Source organism: Sinocyclocheilus grahami, unplaced genomic scaffold, assembly GCF_001515645.1.
Source record: "Sinocyclocheilus grahami isolate Dianchi unplaced genomic scaffold, SAMN03320097.WGS_v1.1 scaffold426.1, whole genome shotgun sequence".
In the NCBI taxonomy this organism is placed as follows: Eukaryota; Metazoa; Chordata; class Actinopteri; order Cypriniformes; family Cyprinidae; genus Sinocyclocheilus; species Sinocyclocheilus grahami.
The window spans coordinates 62,125-84,141 of NW_015505605.1; the positions used below are offsets into that span (position 1 = coordinate 62,125).

Below are 22,017 nucleotides of genomic sequence, written 5' to 3' on the forward strand. Positions count from 1 at the left end.
ATTTGAATGATTTTACTAAAAATATTAATTGAGATTAATTTAATGATTCACTCATTGACCTATTCTATGGATTATATTGACTGTTTTTCCTGCATTTTATAAAATCCCAGTTTATTAATTTATTTCACGAACATGATGCTTCATTCATTGTTGCTCTGGTCGCGTTTTAACCTAATAAGACGCGTTTTTTTCGATCCAGTCAACAGTAAACCGGGCCTAAAACGTTTTGAGCGTGTCAACTTTGGACCACTTCCAGAGCTGAAAACACATTAAACCGGATTGGTTTTGTTGGGTCTCTCTTATGTGGTCGAATGTGTTAAAATGGGCAAAAAAGGCCTTTTCTGCATTTTACCAAAACACACGGATTGCAGTCAAAATCACAGTTGCTTTCTTTATCCTTTTTGATTCACTTCCTTTCCCGATTGCTCAGTTTTGTTCAATCAATAGTGTTTCTGCACTGCACTCGTTCAAGATAAACAGAACCCAGTAAACAGAATAGGCCTAGTTGATAAATATTTTATTCAATACAGAAAAGTTTTGAGTAATATAGTTCTAATCTGATTCACCCATATGTGTATGTATTTTTTTTGACATATTGATTACCCTTTGTATAACCACAGTTTTACTACAAATACCATGATTAAACCATATACCCTGCTGAAAAAAACCTGCTAAAACCAGCCTAAGTCCTCTGTATTTTTAAACTTATTAAGGCACTAGCTTAGCAACATGCTAATGCCAGACTGGAATTGAAACAGAAAAGTCGATTTTAAATATAATATTCCACACATAAAAGTGTTGAGTAAAAATAGTTCTAACCTGATTCACAACACTATTTCACGAAATATTTGTATCCTATGTGTTTTTAGGTTTATCAAGACATTAGCAACATACTAATGTAAAACTTAAGTGGATTTAACGGTACAAGGAGTAAATATAAATATTTTATATAATACAGATAAATAAAAAATATTTTATTTTTACAATAAAAAATATTACACATCAAACTAATATTTGTGTGTAGGCTATGCTCTATATTTCTTATTAGACTACCAGACTAGAATTAATTGTTAATTGAGTCTCTGGTGTGCTTGACGTGAGGAATGCTACTTGCTACACAGTTGCTGCCTATATAGAGTGCTCCAAATAAATCACATGAGATTCCATCACGGTTAGAATACAGCCTCAGAAGGCAGCTGTACGGTGGCAGAGAAGTGCTAAACAAATCACAATTCTGAAAACAAAATAACAAATTACAAACGCAAATGCAAGTCTAAAAAACAAAAATAACAATTCAGAAAGCACAACAACAATTCAGAAAACATTATAACAAGTCAGAAAACACAATGACAAATTCGAAAACAAAATAAAAAGTCAGAGAAAACAACAACAAATCCGAAAACAAATGAACAAGTCAGAAAACACAACAACAAATCAGACAAACTGGAAGAGGTAGGTATAGTTTGAGACAGCGCCATTGGTTTGGGATTACTCACCGCTGATTGGACGAGACATCTGTCAATCAACGTATACAGGGAAGAACCGCCGAAGAACAGCAGAGTCGTGGTAGAAAGTTCGGAGATGGTATTAAAGTAGCTCAGTTTAAATGTATTGTATCAATTGCCCTTACTATGGAATAAAAAATACGGAGTGTATATTTGAATCATAAATCATGTTTTATGAAGAGTTTGTGTGCAAAAAGAGACTGTATGAGCAAAACAGGAGCAAGGCAGTTTGTTTTTTATTGGTGAAAGCGAGATGACATCAGAAAAATAATAAAAGCACATTAAATTCCAGACTCTCTGACTCGAGCAGTTACTTTGAAGGGATGATGGATGTTTATGTGAGTCATAAAGTGGGCAGGTTTGCATCTCCTGGTTTATATCTACTCTAATGGTGAATCAAACGCATGTTAAACAGAAAGCTTATCACACGCGCGCACACACACACACACACACACACACACACACACACACACACACTGTTTGAAGAGCTTCCCATTTACTAATTAAAAAATGGATCTATTCATCTATTTTGTGTTTCTCCCAGCTTGAGAAAGCTAATGTGCATGCTTGTGAACATTCTGTCTGATTTCATTCCTGACGCCTCAATATTTCAGGAAAGACAGTAATATTAATTGACAGTACTGTATCTCTTTGCTCTCTCCCTCTCTTTTTCTTGCTTGAATGCAAGAGAAATGGGAGCTTGTGTGGTTTTGTGCTTAGAGACACAATGTCCTGAAAGCAAATCGAATCTGAGAGACAGACAGAGAGATAATTTAGTTCATTAGAGGCTTTTTGTTTGCTCATTTGTGGTGTGAGATAATACATCTGTGTGTGTGTGCTGTCGGATGTATCTGGGGCATGAAAAATATATTCTATACAAGTACATTAATGTAAATCTTCAAGCTTATTTTTTACAGTATGTGTTGTTTTATATGCATGAAATATGTCAGTATGCAATTTATAGTGCATTGTAAGTATGTGGTCAGTTATTTCTTTCAGGTTCATGTACTGAGCAAGGAAGTTTACTGTAGTTAACTGTTAACGTTTATAGCGAGCTGAATAATAACATCTGGTTTATTAGAACTGAAATTTGAAGCCCTTCTTAATCCTTGTATCATTCGATCATTCGTTTTTTGATTTAATATTGAAAGTAGAAAAATTAGAAAACAGATCCTTTTTCGTTTTTTTCATTTTTTTTCCAAAAAACGAAAAACAAGAATTCAGCTCAATTTTCAGTTTTTCGTTCGGGGGTAGAAAAATTAATAAACAGCGTGAATATTCAATATCTACACGTGGGCGGGAATTAAATGCCCCTTTCAGCTGATTGGTCAGCCAAAGATCAAATCGTGCCGTCATCAGTTCTTCCGCAGTTCGGCGAGGCAGAATAATAGTCCTCCGCTGCTGCAGGTGTACGGATTCTTGATGTGTTTATTGCAACTACATTTCATCTTTTTCTCATCAAACAACCAGACAAATAAATGGCTCGACAACTCATACTGGGGCAGATTCTAGACAGGGCTTTCTTCTGTGTAGATATAAATTCTATGCTTTTGCATCAGCTGGGCGTGTCAGTATATGACGGCTGTCATAGCCTACCCTGGTCGCCCAGTAAGTTTGTTTGTTTAATTAATTAATGAATTAATTACTTTTGAATTAAATATTTAAACACTAATACAAAAAAGAATGAATAATGCACTGACTTGGGTATATAATAGACCCATAACATTCATTCTATCTGACAATCCTAGAACAACAGAGATGTACTCTTCTAACTTTTATAATGTAGCCTTTGGTTTTATTAAAATCGATTATATTTGAGATCTCAACAGGATATGCGATTGTGCGGGGCACGAGCCCCACATATACATTCAGAACCCTTGGTAACCACAAGATGCATATGAAAAAAAAAAGTGGTCACCATTCTCTGCCATTAAATGGGCAAGTGCGAGCAGCAGGACATTGTGTGTGTGTTTTTCGAAAAGGAAGGCAATAAGCATTTAGAATAGGTGAGTATACTATTTAGTAAAAACTAAATAGCACACAAATGCGACTACAATCAAGCGCAGACAAGTAGGCCTACTGAAGTGTACAGGAAATATGCAGCAGTCATAACTGATTTTGCTGTGTGAGTTCATTTCATTAATATTGAGTAGACCTATTAATTGATGTTCACTTAGATTTTTTTTCCTCAGGAGGGGAAATAATACTCTGTCATTTATAGTCATATGGTAAAATGAATATTTTGTGTACATTCAAGATGACAACAGAATGTCATGCCTTTCAAAAATAAAGAAAACAATAGAATGTGCCGCTTCAGCACGTCTCAGTCTCCTTGAGCATTTTTTTGGTGCACACCACAAACATGAACCAATATACACAGCAAATACTTGATGCACCTACTTTAAAAGTATACATATATACATCATACAAGTCACGTAGGAATAAATCACTATGTATCATGATAAAAAAATGTGACTTTACAGTCTGGAAAATAAGGTAGGCTATAGCAAATTATTTCGCGGACCTTCTGGCACTTTGAGAACCGCTGGTCTACACAGAAGAAAGCCCTGTCTAAACTCTGCCCCAGTACGAGTTGTGTCGAGCTATTTATTTGTCTGGTTGATTAATGAGAAAAAGATTAAATGTAGTTGCAATAAATGCATCAAGAATCCGTACACCTGCAGCAGCGGAGGACTATTATTCTGCCGCGCAGAACTGCGGAAGAACTGATGATGGCACGGTTTGATCTTAAGCTGACCAATCAGCAGAAAGGGGCATTTAATTCCCGCCCACATGTACAAATCTATTCAAGCTGTTTATTCATTTTTCTACCCCTGAACGAAAAATGGAAAATTAGGCTGAATTATTGTTTTAGGGGATGAAAAAAAGAAAAAGGAGCTGTTTTCAAATTTTTCTACTTTCAAAATTAAATAAAAAAATGAGTGAACAAATGATACACGGATTCTTCTTGCTCTTGATTGATTTGATGTGTTTCTGCCACAAAAATGAAAGGAGAAGAGTATATTTTCATATGCCATTCGCATGTTTATTTCACAGAAAAGTATAACATTTTTCTGTTTTTTTTCTGTTTGAAGAATTGTACTTTAAACATTTTTACAAGTTTACAAATTTATTTTAAGAAATGTAAATTATATAAATTTCACGTATATTTAATTTTTAACTACCTTCTTGAGCAGATTTTCATGAATCTGACCTCTGCCCAGGGATTTCCTGTATCTAGAGGTTGAATTTATGAGGTTACCGGGCAAAACAGTAGACATGGAGAACTATAAAATGAGATTTTGAGATTACTTGGTGTACACAGAGAGAGAGAGTGGGGTCCTAGAGATTTAGCAAATCCAGCTACCTAAAAACAACTGCATCACGTGTAGACAGGATTTAACCTAGACTATGTGAGTGTGTACAAATATGCTTTTCATCATCATGTATGTACTCAGCATGTGTGTGATTGTGTGTGTGTGAAGAATGGCAGGAGGATTACAGACCCTGGGAAAAGCATAGACAGAGACAGGAGGATTTATCTGCTGGAGGGACAGAAATGGAGGGATGAGATGAATGAAGGGAGAGAAAGAGACATTGAAAAAAAGGTCTGGTACCAGCTGGTGGCCAATTAGCAAGAGAGCAGGAGAAACCGGCAGAGAAAGCGAGTGTGTGTGTGTCTGTGGGTACATTAGCGTGAACCGAAGAGGACTATTTCCATTATAACATCTCTATCGAGTAGCACTTGAGTGACAGAAATAGAGAAAAGTGCAGTAAGATTTCTATTCACAGTGTTATCCATGATTTCCAGCTGTTTCTCTGCTCTAATCCTATTCATCTCCACTACCACTGACCCTTTTCATGTTTTTGTGTATGTACAATGGAGTCCAGAAGTCTGAGACCTCAATGAAAAAGAGATTTTTTTTCTTAAAATAAAATGTAAAAATTATGAAATATTTGCAACCCAGAAACATAAAAAATAATAATGAATATAGATGCAAGCAGCAATTAAGGAGCCAGGCACTACAGAAGCATGCAAGGCTGCGAGCATCAGACCAACAGCAGCAATGAGTAATTGAAGTCAATTTAAGATGATTTTATTCAAAATGTAGTAATATGTGATAGAATTTAATGGTTTATCAATTTGAACAATAGGCGGCGCTGTTACCAAATTGATGTGGTGTGTTCAGTGTGAAATGACAATAGCACACACAAAGTTTGGTGTCAATATATCATAACTTTGCAGAGTTACAGCCTCAGATTTGTTTATGTGTTAATATTGTAATAACATTTTGTCTATCGAAACGAAATCCATAACTTTTTGCCAGCATGGTCTAAAGAGTTGAATTTGGTGAATATCGGATAACGTTTTAGGAGGAGTTTGAAAAAGTAAGTTTTCAAAGAAAAACTAAATGGCGGACAGGAAGCTTGGCTGATTATGGCATAATTTGTATTAATGTTCTCAGCTGCCCTAAAACCTTTTTTAGTACCTTCAAGGCATGGTGTTGAAGACACATACAGAGTTTTGTAATATTACGCCAATGCGAACAAAATTCAAAATAGCCGACGCCCAAAATGGCCAACATGAGAAAATTGGGTATGGTCTACCCAATCTACAAATACCAGTTTTATGACTTTTGGCTAATCCGCTCAGAAATTATAAGCAAAAAAGCAATTTTTCATATCTCTCAAACCACTAGATGGCGCTGTGCAGAAACTGTACCCTCCGGTCATGGATATTATAACGCACACCGAGTTTGGTCCCAATACGCTACAACGTGTTTTTACAACTAATCAGATTTTCTTCTATTGAAGCTCAAGATGCTTTTTGGATCATCCCAAATGATTCAGTTTTTACACACACTGGTGGAGTTCATGCAAATTTAGTGATGTTTCCATAAAGACGAAAAAGAGACCAAGCAAATACCAATACTAAGACATTCTGCAATTCAGCAGTTTTTCAGATAAACTTTTGAAATTAAATGTTATGCAATGGAAGTTTGGACTCACATGTGCTGTGAAGCGTTGGGGAAGGCAGTGGTGTACTGAGGGGCCGCGTCCTCTGGGCCATGAGGGGCGGCGTGACTGATCACCATCATGATGGGTCGGTGAGGGTAGATCTTCTTTGACATGCGGAAATAACTGATGCTGTCATTGGTTATGAGATCTGTCAGGTAGTCCTACAGGAGGTACAGAGATCTGATCATTAATCTACTAATTTAAAATATTTCAGTCTCAGTTATTCAAAAGTTTATCACGTACACACAAAAAACCCACTCATAAGCAACTTTTCTGTTGTCACAGAGCTTGAATGTCAGCCCCTTAGATGAGACTGATGAACCCTGACAAAAGACACTGAAATGTGAGAGAGAGCCAATGAGAGAAAGAGAGTGAGAGACAGACAGAAAAGGGTCTGACTTTGTTATAAATCAGACTAACAAGAATATCAGTCAAACTGTTCAAGAACGGATGAAGATATGACAAGAAATGAAGAAAAGGTGATGCAATTTGAAAAGACGAGGTTCCACTTGATTGGCCACCTTGCACACACACCTTTGAGTATTCAAATCCATGTTTCTCTCGGACACCGTTCCTGCACAGAGTGTAGTTGTAGAAGCGGGAATTCTTCACCATGGCGACCCATTCCTTCCAGCCCGGAGGAATGTAAGTACCATTATACTCATTCAGATACTTCCCAAAGAATGCTGAGAAAACACAAACACAAAAGGGTATAGTTATCATAAAGAAAATAGAGTGTAGAAGAGAGCAAAGTAGAGCATAGAGCAGTATAATAAAATACAGCAGTGTAGAGTACACTGTAAAAAAATCAAATGTTGAGAAAACTTAAAAGTTTAAAGCAACCAGGTTGAGGAGATTTTGTTTTTGTAGGACATTTTTAGTTTGTTTAAACTTTTTGTTGTAGAAACTGAAAACAACAAGTTGAGAAAATTAAAAAATTTCCTGAAGCTGGTTGCCTTAAACTCTTAAGTTTTCTCAGCTTTTGATTTTTTTTTTATACAGTAGAATAGAGCAGTGTTGAGTACACCAGAGTAGAATAGAGAGCAGAACAGAGCAGAGTGAAGAATAGTAGAGGAAGGTACAGCAGAGTACAGGAAAGTAGAATAAAGCTGAGTAGAGTATAACATGATAGAGTTGAGTAAAACAGTATAAGGAAAATAGAATACAGTAGAATAGAAGAGTAGAAAAGTGTATAATACAGTTGAGTAGAGTAGAACGGAATACAGTTCAACAGAGTAAAGTGCAACAGAATAGAGTAAAACAGCATAGAGCAGAGAACGGTAGAGTAGAACAGTGCAAAACAGAGTAGAGCACAGTTGAGTATAAAAGAGTACAGTGAGGTAGAGGTGAGTATAGTAGAACATAGTAGAATAGAATGGAGTTCAATAGAGTTTAGTACAACAGAATAGAGCAAAACAGCATATAACAGAGTAGAGGTAAAGTTGTGGTAAAGTCGAGTAGAGCAGAACAAAGTAGAATAGAGTATAGTATAATAAAGTATTTTAGTATGTTAGTATAAAATAGTATGTAAAACATATAAGTAGAAAACCATATTGTACAGTTGAATAGAGCAGAACAGAATAGAACACAGAAGAATAGAATGAGGTAGAGCAGAAAAACAGTAAAACAGAGTAGAGTAGATAATTCAATCGAGTAAAGTAAAACAATAGAGTAAAACAGAGGAGAATATGGTAGAGTAGAAGTACGGTAAAGTATGGTAGAGTACAGCAGAGTAGAATGTATTATTGTAGAAAAGCATAGAGTGGAACAGAATAGAACAAAATAAAGCTGAGCAGAGTAAAGCAGAGCAAAGCACAGCACAGTAGAGTCTGGTAAAATAGAGCTTAGCAAAGTAGAACAGAGTAGAGTAGAATTGTGTATTGGTATAGTTGAGTAGAGATAAACAAAATGGAGAAGAATATGGCAAAACAGAGTAGAACAGAATAGAGTAGAATAGAATAGAACAGAATAGAATATGGAGAAGATCAGAGTAAGGAAGAGCAGCATAGAGAACAGTAGGTATGATAAATAGTCTAGAAGAGTAGAATTAAGCTGTGTAGGACTCTGTAGAGTACAATAAAGTAGTGTAAACTTTTTATACTAAAAATACATTGCACATTTAAAATACAGTGGGAATATAGACAGAACCTGCATATAGAGAAATAGAAGACAGGGAGCTAAGTGAAGATGGATGATTATTTGTGTTGGAAATGTTACATTAGAGAGGATGTTGGTCAGAGCCGGTCTCTCTCCAAGAGGAAGTGTGCTCTAATGGATCACTGTTACCACTAAAAGCCTGACTCACTGCCATGTGTGTGTGTGTGTGTGTGTGCAGGCACAACATTCACAGCTGGTCATGCTATGTTTACACGCACATGGTAGTTTTGCCTGATGTCTATGTCACAAACAGAAAACATCACACACACACACACACACACACACACACACACACACACACACACACACACACACACACACACACACACACACACTCACACTTATACAAAACCATCTATTGAAAGCCCAATGGTCTTTAGTTTAATGAAAATCATCTGTTGAAGACAGATTATGTCAATGTTCGTGCAAGAGTCTGCGAGAGTGTGTTTGACAGTGTGTGTGTGACCTGGGGGCCTGTCACACTGAATCTCTGGTGAGAGTCTGTCAAAAACCCAACAGACACAACTCTGACTAATGAAACAGCTCACAAATGAATGAGAGCTCAATCTATTAAATGAATTTTACATTCATGTCAGGTTGTTATTGTAAGGAAGAGTTATGCGCCATAATGTTTTGGTGTCTATCCAGAGTTTTTCAGATGGAAATCATCAAAGGCTATGAGGATATGAAAGTGTGATCTTAGAGCCACAGCTGCTACACTCTGATTAGGCTTTAATCTAGTCCAACAATGAAGTTTACGCTATAAAGATATAAAGTACTCAACTTCGATACACTACTCTACTTTAGGCTACTCTATTTCATTCCACTCTGCTTTTGTCTATGGTACTCTATTCTACTCTATTTTAGTATAGGCTACTCAAATGTATTCTACTCTATTCTACTTTAGACTATGTTAGTGTACGTTAATCTACTCCACATTGTTCTACTCTAGCCTACTCATCTGTATGTTATTCTCCTCTATTTTAGTCAAGTCTACTCAAGTCTATTTTATTCTACTTTATGTTAGTCTGGTCTACTCTGCATTAATTAACTTTTCTCAAGTCTATGTCACTCTATTCTGCTCTATTTTGGTAGAAATCTTTTTTAATTTATTTTATTTTAATCTACTTTACATTTTTATACACTAGTCTTTGCATCTTGAGGCTATTCTCCTTCACTTTAGTCTAGTCTACTCAACTCTATTCTACTCTACTTTAGTATGTGCTATTCTACTTTAATCTATTCTACATTATTCTATTGTTCATTAAGCTCTTGTCTTTCCCTTTATTCAAGTCTACTCAACTCTATTCAAATATATACTACTCTACTTCAATCTAGTCTACATTATTCTACTAATCTCTACACTATTCTACTTTATTCTAGTCCACTTAAATCTATTCCACTCTACTTCAGTATATGCCACTCTACTTCCATCTAGTCTACATTATTATTCTACTAATCTCTAGACTATTCAACTTTACTTTAGTGTAGTCTACTCAACTCAATTTTATTCTGCACTATTTTAGTCTAGTCCTCTGCTTTAATAAACTTTTCTCAAGTCAATGTTACTATATTCTGCTCTGTTAGTATAAGCTACTTTAATTTATTCTACTCTACATTATACTCTCGTCTACACATCTGAAGGCTATTCACCTTTACTTTAGTATAGTCTACTTAACTCTATTCTACTCCACTTCAGTCGATGATACTCTACTTCAATCTACATTATTTCTAGGCTATTTTCCTTTACTATAGTCTACTATTCTGAACTCTATTCTACTCTTCTTCAGCCAATATTACTCTACTTTAGTCTACAATTTTCTACTTATCTCTAGGCTATTTTCTTTTAGTCTACTCAACTCTGTTGTACAGTCTGTGCTACTGTCTTTTAATCTACTCTACTCATCTCTAGGCTATTCTCCAACTTTACTCTACTAGTTTTAGTCTACACTATTCTATGCTGAATCCATAGCTCTACTACACTCTACACTACTGTACTCAACTCTACTTTACTTTATATCATGCGACAATCACACAGCAGTTTAACCAAGTAATCCTTCCAGTGTGTGTTTGTGAATGATCTCCACCTGTCCTGTAGCCAGTGCTGTTTAGGTAAACTCCAAAAGTGCGCGGCTCATGTTGGGCCTGCCAGGAGGGAGAAGAGCAGTTCTCGTTGTTGGTGTAGGTGTTGTGGTTGTGGGCGTACTTCCCCGTCAGCATGGAGGAGCGTGACGGACAGCACATGGGCGTGGTGACAAACGCGTTGGAAAAGTGCGTTCCACCCTGTTCCATGATCCGCCGGGTCTTATTCATGACCTGCATGGAGCCTGGATGAGAGAGAGAGTGAAAGAAAATCTATCATACTGTATATTACTCAAGGTGACAAAGTCTGCTCTACCGATTGCTGTACTTCAAAGAGAACTGGCTTCTACTTTTTCTCTTCCTGTACACAACACTAGACATCGACAACATAAAGATATCAATTCTTTCATTTATACTGTTTGTGACATCCCAGCCTTTAAGAGGAAATGTATTGATTGTTTGCAACCTGGGAATTCATGTGACACCAGCAGCGTGCTTGTGTGTGTGCATGCATGAATGTGTATGTTTAGAGATATATGATAGTCTTTATATTCACAAGTCACACACTATTTATTAAAAGTCTCAATTACAGTATATATATTTTTCAAAACCCCTTTTCCTCAGCGTTTATTCGACCTTGTCTTGCTCAAATAAACACACACACACACACACACACACACACACACACACACACACACACACACACACACACACACACACACACACACACATTTATTTAAATGTAAATGAGGACAAACCATGAACTTCTATTGTTTTTACACTACCATTCAAAGGTTTGGAGTCAGTAAGATTTATTTATTTATTTATTTAATTTAGCAAGGATGCATTAAATCAAAGGTGTACAGGAAATTCTATTTTGAATGAATGCTGATCTTTTGAACATACTATTGATCAAAGAACCCTAATATTTTCAAATAAAAAAGGGTTCTTTTCAATTATAATGATATTTAACAATATTACAGTTTCCACCAAAAAAAGCAGCACAACTGTTTTCAACACTGATACTATTATCTTTCTTGAGCAACAAATCAGCATATTATAATGATTTCTGAAGAATCATGTGACAATGAAGACTAGAGTAATGATGCTGAAAATTCAGCTTTGTATCACAGTAATAAATTAGTGTTTTTACTGTATTTTTGATCAAATAAATACAGCCTTGGTGAGCCTAAGAGACTGCAAAAAGCCAATTTTGCATTTTACAATTTCCAGTTTTAAAAATGCCCATTAATTATTATTTTTTTTATAACTTATGGGAACAAAGCTAAGTGAACCCACACAACCTACAACCTGATTGGCTCAATTGATATGATCAGAGACAGGAAGTCTAGTTCACTTTGGCCTTTTCAGACAGGATCACCACACCTCTACAGATTCATGCAGAAAGGTCAGCACAAACAAACGTACACACTGCAAAAATACTCTGTGCACTTTAGACACAAAGGTCAGTATGGATGGACAATACTGGATAAATCAGCATTCACCCAGACAAGCACTCAAGAGGAAACGAGATGAGACAAAGACAGTCATCTCTCTGCCACATCCATAATTACAGCTTATACACGCATGTGTGTGTGCATATAAAATCAACACTGTCCCGTGCTGAGAGGAGTGGGGACTTTCCTTCCTAATTGAATCATTGTCTTCCGCTCTGACAAAGCCCAAGATGTCTCTTTTTCACCACATAGAGACAGCCTGTAAAAAATAAATGAGCTCTCACACACAAACACATTCAACACAAGCAAAGGCTCTTTCAACATTAGTTCCATCTTGTAGCTGTAACCCTTTTTAGATTGAGATATCTTATTTGCTAAAACCATTAGAGATTCTAAAGAACTGCTTTGTTTTAGGAGCAAATGACGTGACTGTGATTTTTTTTTAAATATTTTTTTACAAGTGGTTAGCTCAGGTTATACTGGTTAAATACATTGAATCAACTAAAGGCGTAGAAATACACTACCGTACACTACCTTTTAAAATGTTTTTGAAAGAAGTATTTTAAGCTGCATTTATTCAGATCAAAAATTAAATAAAAAACACTAATATTTAGAAATATTTTTTACAATTTTAAATAACTGTTTTCTATTTCAATATATTTTAAAATGTAATTTATTTCTGTGATGCAAAGCTGAATTTTCAGCATCAGTACTCCAGTCTTCAGTGTCACACGATCATTCAGAAATCATTCTAATATGCTGATTTGCTGCTCAAGAGACAGTTCTTATTAAGAATACAAATTCAAAAGAATGGCATTTATTTGAAAGCATTTACATGTAACATTATGAATGTCTGTACTGTCACTTTTGATCTATTTAATGCATCCTTGCTGAATAAAAGCATTACAAAAGTATAACAAAATCTTACTCACCCTAAATTTTTGTAAAGTAGTGTATATTTAAATAATCTAAAATCTGATTGGATAAGCTCTCATTGGAATCAGTGGATGATTTGATAGTCTTGAAAACTGGTGTCTTTTATCATATTGCGGTTGCCATGTAAAGCATGTCATCAGCATTCCAGTGCATGCTGTGCCTAACAACATCCCTGAAACATTTGAAAATCACTCTACCATATGGACTCTCACAGCTAATTGTTTTATTTTGTCTCCAAAAACCCAGGGAGTTTCTCTTTGAGGTGGCTTGTCATAAATTATTCTAAAGGTATCTGAGTTTTTCCACTCACCCAATTCAATGTCCTGGTCATCGGTGAGGATGAGGATGATGTTGGGGCGGATGTTGCGCCGGTCTCGCTGGAACCGAGGTTTCAGTCTCTGATTGGACTGGAAGACGGAGGCATGAGCCACCGCCAAGACGGCCAGCAGCACCAAGAGCCGGGCTGCCAGCCCCTGCGTCGCCATCTCAGGGCTCCCGCTCACACTACACTGACTTCACTTTGTGGCACCTGTAGGGAAAAGATATAGAGGTTGTGTCAGCATGTGGTTTGGCCAGGGAGATCTTATTTATGGTAAATTATTAATGACCTTAATTGTTATAGCCGTAAGTTAGGCCTATATATAAATATGCAGCTTCTCTTGCACTTAAAATATTACATGAAATGTAGGCTACAACATGACCTGGACGCAAAGATAAACTCAACATAAGGAGTCAGCTAACAAAGTCCAAAATATGGTATGCAGAAGTGTCACTGGCTGCATGGTACTGTTTGCTGGTACTATTTGTGCAAAACAGGATTCAGATTCAGAAAAGGCAGAGAAAAAGATAGATATTGGATATAATGACAGAGATGAGATGCACACTTTAACTATAATGCCACATTTTTACAGACACCTGCTGGACTGATTTAATAATCTGACATTTATTAGTGTTCTGCTCTAAAGTCTGAGTGGAAATGTTCCTCTTTCATATTGTACAGTGAAGAACAAAAATGCACTGTATGTACAAGTTCACTGAATGTTATGACAAGAACGTAGTTAAGTAAGGTCACCATAAAAGCCTGTTTCCACCATAAAAGAGAAAAAATTTAAGACAGAAATGAGATACAAAGTCATGAGATGAAATGTTGAAATTATGACAAAAAAAGTTAAATTATGACATTTTGCAATTTTGTCATAATAAAGACATTTTAATGTTATAGTTATTGCTACTTATCTTAAATTCAATTTAATGTCATAACTATACCTTTTTATGTTGAAATTTTGACTTGTCATAATTCCGACTTTTTGTCAACGATACCTTTTTTTGTCGTAATTTTGATTGTTTTTGTCTCAACTTTGACTTATGTTATAATTCAACATTTTTATGATGACTTTTTTGTATAATTTATTTTCTCCTAATTTTGACTTTTTATGTTATAATTTTACTAGTTTTATACTCATTTTATAATTTTAGCATGATATTTTTTAGCTTTTTAATCACAAAATCTGAGATTTTCACAGCAAACTTTACCATATTTTTGGTTGGTTCTGAGCACTACTTTTCTAGAAAAAAAATTTACACCATGCATACCAGTATCTGATATATGTCCAGTTATAATGCTCTGCTTTATTAATATTTTGATAAATAACAACTTTTATAATAAATAGAAAATGCATATAAACTCCAAAAATAAAATCCACTTAACCATGGGTATCAGTACTGATTTATACATGTAATGACAATAGTGAATCAGACACGTTTTTGCACTTGCAAAGTGTCTGTTCAGTGTATTTGCCCCCCAAAAATCTTATTTGGGTCCTCGGCAGAGAGTTTATAAGTTTAAAAAGCTCTGCCCTACAACTCAACCCAAGTTAAATCAAACCATTGCCTTTCCACAACGAGAGATGATGAATCGTGCTTGGAATAAGCTGCCTCTCTCATTGAGTTTATATTATGGTTGCCATCTAATTTGAACCCAGTGAATTAGGGTCTTCACACAAACACACACACACACGCAGTGTCTAGGGTAAGGCTTTTATTGATGCACAATGCTGTTTCATGCACTGTAATCATTTCTTGAGCATGAATAATTTAATAGGATGGAATCCCCTTCTCAGCTGCTAATCTGTGCTGGAAAATAAAACCCCACCCACTGCTACCCACCATGAGCTAAATACACACACCACGCACACAGCAGGGACTAATCTCAAACCAGGGGGGGAAACTGCAGCATAAACAAGCGGAGGAGAGCCAGAGAGCGATGTCACATCTTTGAGTCAAAGAGCAAATCCATGCTGAGAACATCACTTTCACTGAATTATCACACACACAAAGACCAAATCCATGCTGAGAACATCACTTTCACTGAATTATCACACACTGCAACTCTTTAATATTGTAATACTCCTCTTTGTGAAATTCAAAGCAGCTCATGTCACTTGTTTCTCATTCTGCTACGCTGTGGTTGTTGCTATCTAGGTGCACAGAGTAGGAACTGACAGTCATGCTGTCGCCATATAAATATAATAACTAGTCGCTTTATTATAGTGATGTACCTAAGTTAAAATTCTGGCTGCTATGGTATTCAGTTTTACTTTCTGGTTGATAATTCTGATATGAAACTATTTTGTTCAAATAAAAATACCTGTAAATAAATCAAATAAAACATGATGTATTTTAACTTGATTAGTTTTTTTAAATAATTATAATTATAATTATGTTATAATTAAGCATTATAATGTACAGTATGAAAAACTGATTCTGAGATGTAATATTCTGTTGGATATTTTGAGATTTGATTAAGATAATATTTAACAGTATGATTAAATTATCGTTTTTAAATTGTTTTAATAATTACCTTTGAAGGAATGTTAGATAATGGCAAATGCAATCTAAATATAAACCTTTAGGATTACATTTAGTGATTATGACAAAAAGTCACAATTATGAGATTCTAAGTCATAATCATGAGATAAAAAGTCAAAATTACTACAATTTTTTTTTAAATTATGAGATAAGTCATAAATATGACCATAAATATAGTCATATTTGACTATAAGTCATCATGACAGTCGATTTTATCATAATAATGACATAATTATGACTTTATCTCATAAATTACACTAAATATTAAATACATTTTAATCTCATAAATGTATTTTTTGTCATAATTTTGACTTTTTGTATTTTTTTTCTTGTTTCTATCAACTTATGTTAGAACTATAATGTTTTATGGCTTTTTTTGGGCCATAATTTCACATTTCTGTAATAATTTCGACTTTGAATACCAATTAAAAACAACTTTTTAGGACAATTTATTTTCGCATAAATCTGACTTTTTATGTTAGAATTATGATTTAGCAAAGCAAGATTTTTGTTCTTACATGGCAGAAATTGGCTTTCAAAGGTAACGTTAGTACAAAGTGGCCACAAAATCATTTACACAGCTGAAATTTACAGAGCAAATACATCTAAATATATATAATGAGCATAGACAATAAAATATCCCATTCTGATTTACTTTTGATTTATAATTTACTCAAAATTATATATATATATATATCAACAAATATTTTGTGCATTCCGACCTAATTCATAATAATGACATAATTATGACTTTATCTCATAAATTACACTAAATATTAAATACATTTTAATCTCATAAATGTATTTTTTGTCATAATTTTGACTTTTTGTATTTTTTTTCTTGTTTCTATCAACTTATGTTAGAACTATAATGTTTTATGGCTTTTTTTGGGCCATAATTTCACATTTCTGTAATAATTTCGACTTTGAATACCAATTAAAAACAACTTTTTAGGACAATTTATTTTTGCATAAATCTGACTTTTTATGTTAGAATTATGATTTAGCAAAGCAAGATTTTTGTTCTTACATGGCAGAAATTGGCTCAAATACATCTAAATATATATAATGAGCATAGACAATAAAATATCCCATTCTGATTTACTTTTGATTTATAATTTACTCAAAATTATATATATATATATATCAACAAATATTTTGTGCATTCCGACCTAATTTAATATAAAAAATGCAATAAAATGAATCATACTGCAGATAACACCTGATTTAAACTGGATTGTGGGAGGTTTGTGAACAAGACAGGTTTTTGCACGGAAATAACACATAATTAAGAGGCACACTGTGTAATGTATTCACCCCAGACCATTTTTACATGTACCAGTTCTCATCCAAAACACAACATACAGATGTCAGTCTGTGCTAATTCAAACTAAATCATGCAACAGACGAAACTAACAGCTTTGCTGCTGTGACACACAGATGGCAGAATTGGATTTCTTTTCTTAATTACCCTTCAACACAGAACTACATGACAGACTGTACTTTCAAAAGTTAGTGGACCCTGAAGGAGAAGAACAAATGATCACCTTTAATTTGATAATGCCAAAGGGTAAATCACTCATTAACCATCTCTATATACATCAACCTGCATAAATCTCCAAAAAGACAGTAGGCTCCAAAAAAGTTCACATTGAAGAAACTCAATTCAAAGCTGGAAATAAAATTATGACATAAAATGATTAAGAAATATTTCAGATTCTATTTCTAGGTTACTAATCATATAATTACATTTGTGACATTGATCATATAACGGTCAGATGTTCTTCTATTGAAGCTTCTATATTAATCTTTGGATCAAATCATGGTGGAGAACAAGACCATCTGGTTTCACACAAACTTGTGGAGTCGAGCGCTGCTGCCATTAAAGCAAAAGAGTGGCATACGTACTAATTATTAACATTCTGATATTCACATTATTTTACATTCAACTTTCCACGGTCGCGCTAAAATGAAATCGAATTCAATTTGAGAATGCATAATCAAACAGTTTCCACAAGTGGTCTCAGATCACTGCAAATCAATCTGTACAAATTACACTTGTAGTATTCGTGTCTTTAATGTCAGTTGACTTAGTTTTGAGGATACCGGGAGCATTTTCATGCCAAGACAGCTGTGCGCCTCAAGGAAAGCATTTAAAAAAGAAAACAGATACCAGTCTCTAAGGAGACAAATCACAAACCCCTTTAACCCTTCGAGACTTTAATACAGCCATTAATACATTAATAGCCATCTCTATTCAAAACACTCCGAATCCACAACCTTATTCATGTGCACCAAAACATTGCAAAAAAATGCATTTCCTGTCAAAGACAATCATGCAGAACTTGTAAAATAACGTTATTCTTCGCATAACCAATACCGTATTGACGAAAAGACATGTCTTTGATGAAACGCTCACTCTTTGGTGCTCTGCATGCTAGCGTACCGATCGGAAAGAGCCTTTAGCACCTCGAGAACGGCCAGCAGAGGAAGAGCCAATTGATTTCTGTTACATTTCTGTTATATTTATGGAAAGTCACAACCACATTTGGCAGATTGGACCAGGCTGGTCAAGGTCCACAGAATATAATTGTACTCCGAATGACAGCATAGCATGATTTTTAATAGATTCTGGGAAATTATAAAGCACATGATAGAGTCTAATAGGTAGCTTGCGTTCGGTCATTACGGTTTTTCTATTTTCGCTGTACGTGATTAGCGCGAGGAACGTCCAGCTGACATGACTGACCCTTACATGTGTATTTGGAGTAAGATTCATAAGATGAATCAAAGAAGGTTCTCAGGTTGAATCACAAAAGGACTTTACGTTTATTATTTTTCCTGTGGCGAAGACTGATACTATTGCAAACCATTTCCGTTTCAAACACTCTCATTCCCTTCCCTTGACTTTCCGTACATTATACTGTACACTTTATCTGCGTTCCTAGAGATTTCACACTTATGGCTGCTTTTGTCCGAAACACAATATACGGTTACCCAGCTCATAGCCACTAGAGAGAGAAAGACTGAGACAGTCTCTTTCACTGCCAGTCCTCACAGGAACTGTAAAGACAGGGGCTTTACTCGAAGATTACATACAAAAGAACAGGATATACTGAACACTGCTATTACTGTTTGAACAGAGACTTTTGAAGCATTTACTCTACCATTAACAACAAAAAAAAAGTAAAAATAAGGTGCGAGAGGATGTGCAGTTTACTGAGAGTAAGGTGTGTTTTTACACAATTCTGTAAACACCAATGTTCAGTAAAGTGTTACTTTTATAATTTACATAATCTGAACAAACTATTCTTCAGCCAAATCATATAGTTTGTGGTCACCAAGCAACACAGCAAATAGGTGCTTTAATATAGTATGTGCGTTTTTTGGGAGTGTGTTTATAGTACAGTATATATGAATATGGCTTATCCAATAAAAATTTAGAGCTAGAATTTAGAACCAGAAAAAATGTTATAATCCGCTCTGAATTTGAAAATATATGATTTTATATCACCATACACATTAAATTAAGATTTCAATTTGATGTAGTATTGACAGGTATGTTTCAAAGACTTAATGAATTCAATGAATTGGATCTACATTTAAATGAGTTTGAATTTGATCAGGAATATGGATTTAAATGTGAATTTGAATTTCAGTTTGAATTGTATCAGAATTTATATGTGAACTCAAATTGTAAATGAAACTGGATACAATCATACAGTACATTTGAACTGTATTACACTTTTGGTTTATATATAAATCTGAATTGCATCTGTCTTTGCATTTACATTTGAAATCTGGATTTAAATGTCAACTGTGAACTCAAACTGTATCTGAATTTGGATTTAAATATACAGTATGTAAACTGTATTCTGATTTTGATTCAAATATAAATCTGAATTGAATCCGTTTTTGCTTTACATTTGAAATCTGGATTTAAATGTCAACTGTGAACTCTAATTGTATCTGAATTTGGATTTAAATACACAGTATGTAAACTGTATTCTGATTTTGATTCAAATATAAATCTGAATTGGATCCGTATTTGCATTTACATTCGAAATCTGGATTTAAATGTCAACTGGGAACTCAAATTGCAACTTAATTTGAATTGCATTTGGGTTTTGATTAAAATGTAAATCTGAATTGAATGTGGATTTCCATTCAAGTTTAATTTGGAACTATATCTGGATTACCATTTAAATATAAACGGAATTGTATTAGGATTCCCATTTAAATTTGAAATAGTTTTAGAATTAAACTAAGTTTGCAGCTTTAAAATATAAAAACGGAGCTGAATTTAAACAACTTACTAGCCTGAAGTGAGCAGAATCTGGGTTAATGTAGAGTCCCTCAACAGAGGCACAACCCCCCAACTTCACTTTTCAGGAAAACACCTCTCCTCCACTCGTCTCTTTCTGCTTTTCTCATTCTAAACCTCCTTTCCTCTTCTCTCACCACCTCGCACAGCATCTCCCGCTTGTTACCATTGTCATCCCTGTCTCTTTCTGCTCTCAAACACCTCTCTCTCACGTCTCGTTCCCTCCGTTCCGTGAGTACCTCATGGTGTTGAAGTCAGATGCCTCGGTCTCTCTCGCTCAGCGCAGCTGCTCATCCCACATGGAAGTAGAAATATCCAGATATGGAGCGCGAGGGCTACAGGACCATCTTAATGGGATCCTTGATAACAAGATACGGTGGTAACACTCCACACACAGCACTTACTCATCTGTCTCTGTAGGTCACTGCACTGTAGCTATATCCCTCTCTCGCAATCTCTCTCTCACGGTTGGAGTCGCTCATGTGCGCTTCTCTCTCTTCACTTCCCTTCTCCCCCCCATCCAGGCTCTCTCATTCTAGCTTTATCGCACCCCCCCCCTCTCTCTCTCTTTCTCTCTCTCCCCTGCTATAATTCCATTCCCACTCGTCTCTTCTTCACTCTCTCAGGATTGATGTATTGTAAGCTTGAGCTCTGCTGCTTTCAATTTATTGTCCCTCTCACCCCCGTCCCGTCTACCATCTTCGGTAAGGGTTAACGGAGCATCACGCCGTAACAAAACCGAGGACGAGGGTCCCATCTGCGTCCCGTTTATGCTCCGCCGACCACGCTGCTCTGCATACGAGCACATTCATTTACATTACATTATATTAACAAGCACCTCAAATGAAAGCTCTCGCTATTTGTATTTACATGAGTCCTAAATGAAAGCCCGCCACATTTAAATTTAGATGAATTACTGCAAGAGCCACCGTTTTATTTGAGGCAAAACGGTGCTTGTATTTACATACCAATGATTTGTGCGTGCAAACTGCATGCAAATGGATGCAGTTGGGGTTTGCTTAAACTCACTGTGCCAGATGTATTGAATATGCATTCGAAGCACAGATTTGTTGATAATATTAACATTCTAAATATTAAAATATATAACAAATATATAAAAACATAAAATTCTAAATATAAAAAGTTATATTTAAAAATAAAAATGTATATATTTATAACAAATTAGAACATATTTATAACATATTTATAACAAATAAAAATATTTTTTGACTAAACTTAAAATAAAATAAAATTTAAGCAATAATATTATATAATAATATAAGGGGCTGGCTCATCATTTAGCAAATGGTTACATTTCTTTGTTAATTTTTTTTTCATTCTCTAGTTCATTTTAAATAATAATAATAGTAATAATTTAAACAATAATATTATTTATATTACTCTAATAGCCTATTTGAGTATTTATAATTTAGCACAGGTAAATATACAGGCAATTATATGAATATAAGTCATTTATCTCTTCAATCCACTATATGCACCATTTATTTTTCACCATTTTATAGTAATTTTATTTTCCTTCAATAGCTCATTTTAAATTGGTTTGTGGTTTGAAAAATGATTTTTTAAAAGTACAAATATTCAATGTGGTCTCTAAATGAATAGGAGCTCATAAAACAATGATCAAAATGTTGCTTATAACAGTTTTAGA

General features: G+C 34.9%; 1 protein-coding gene across 1 annotated transcript in view; it reads right to left on the reverse strand.

The window, feature by feature from the left end:
- Positions 1-20,818, reverse strand: part of LOC107551524 (extracellular sulfatase Sulf-2-like) — a 42,732-nt gene extending 21,914 nt beyond the window's left edge. Inside the window, 5 exon segments of the mRNA XM_016233138.1 lie at positions 6,516-6,685; positions 7,059-7,210; positions 10,769-11,008; positions 13,467-13,685; positions 20,588-20,818. Of these exon segments, the coding sequence (XP_016088624.1) occupies positions 6,516-6,685; positions 7,059-7,210; positions 10,769-11,008; positions 13,467-13,641 (737 nt within the window). The 5' untranslated portion in view covers positions 13,642-13,685; positions 20,588-20,818.
- Between the last annotated feature and the right edge of the window lie 1,199 nt (positions 20,819-22,017).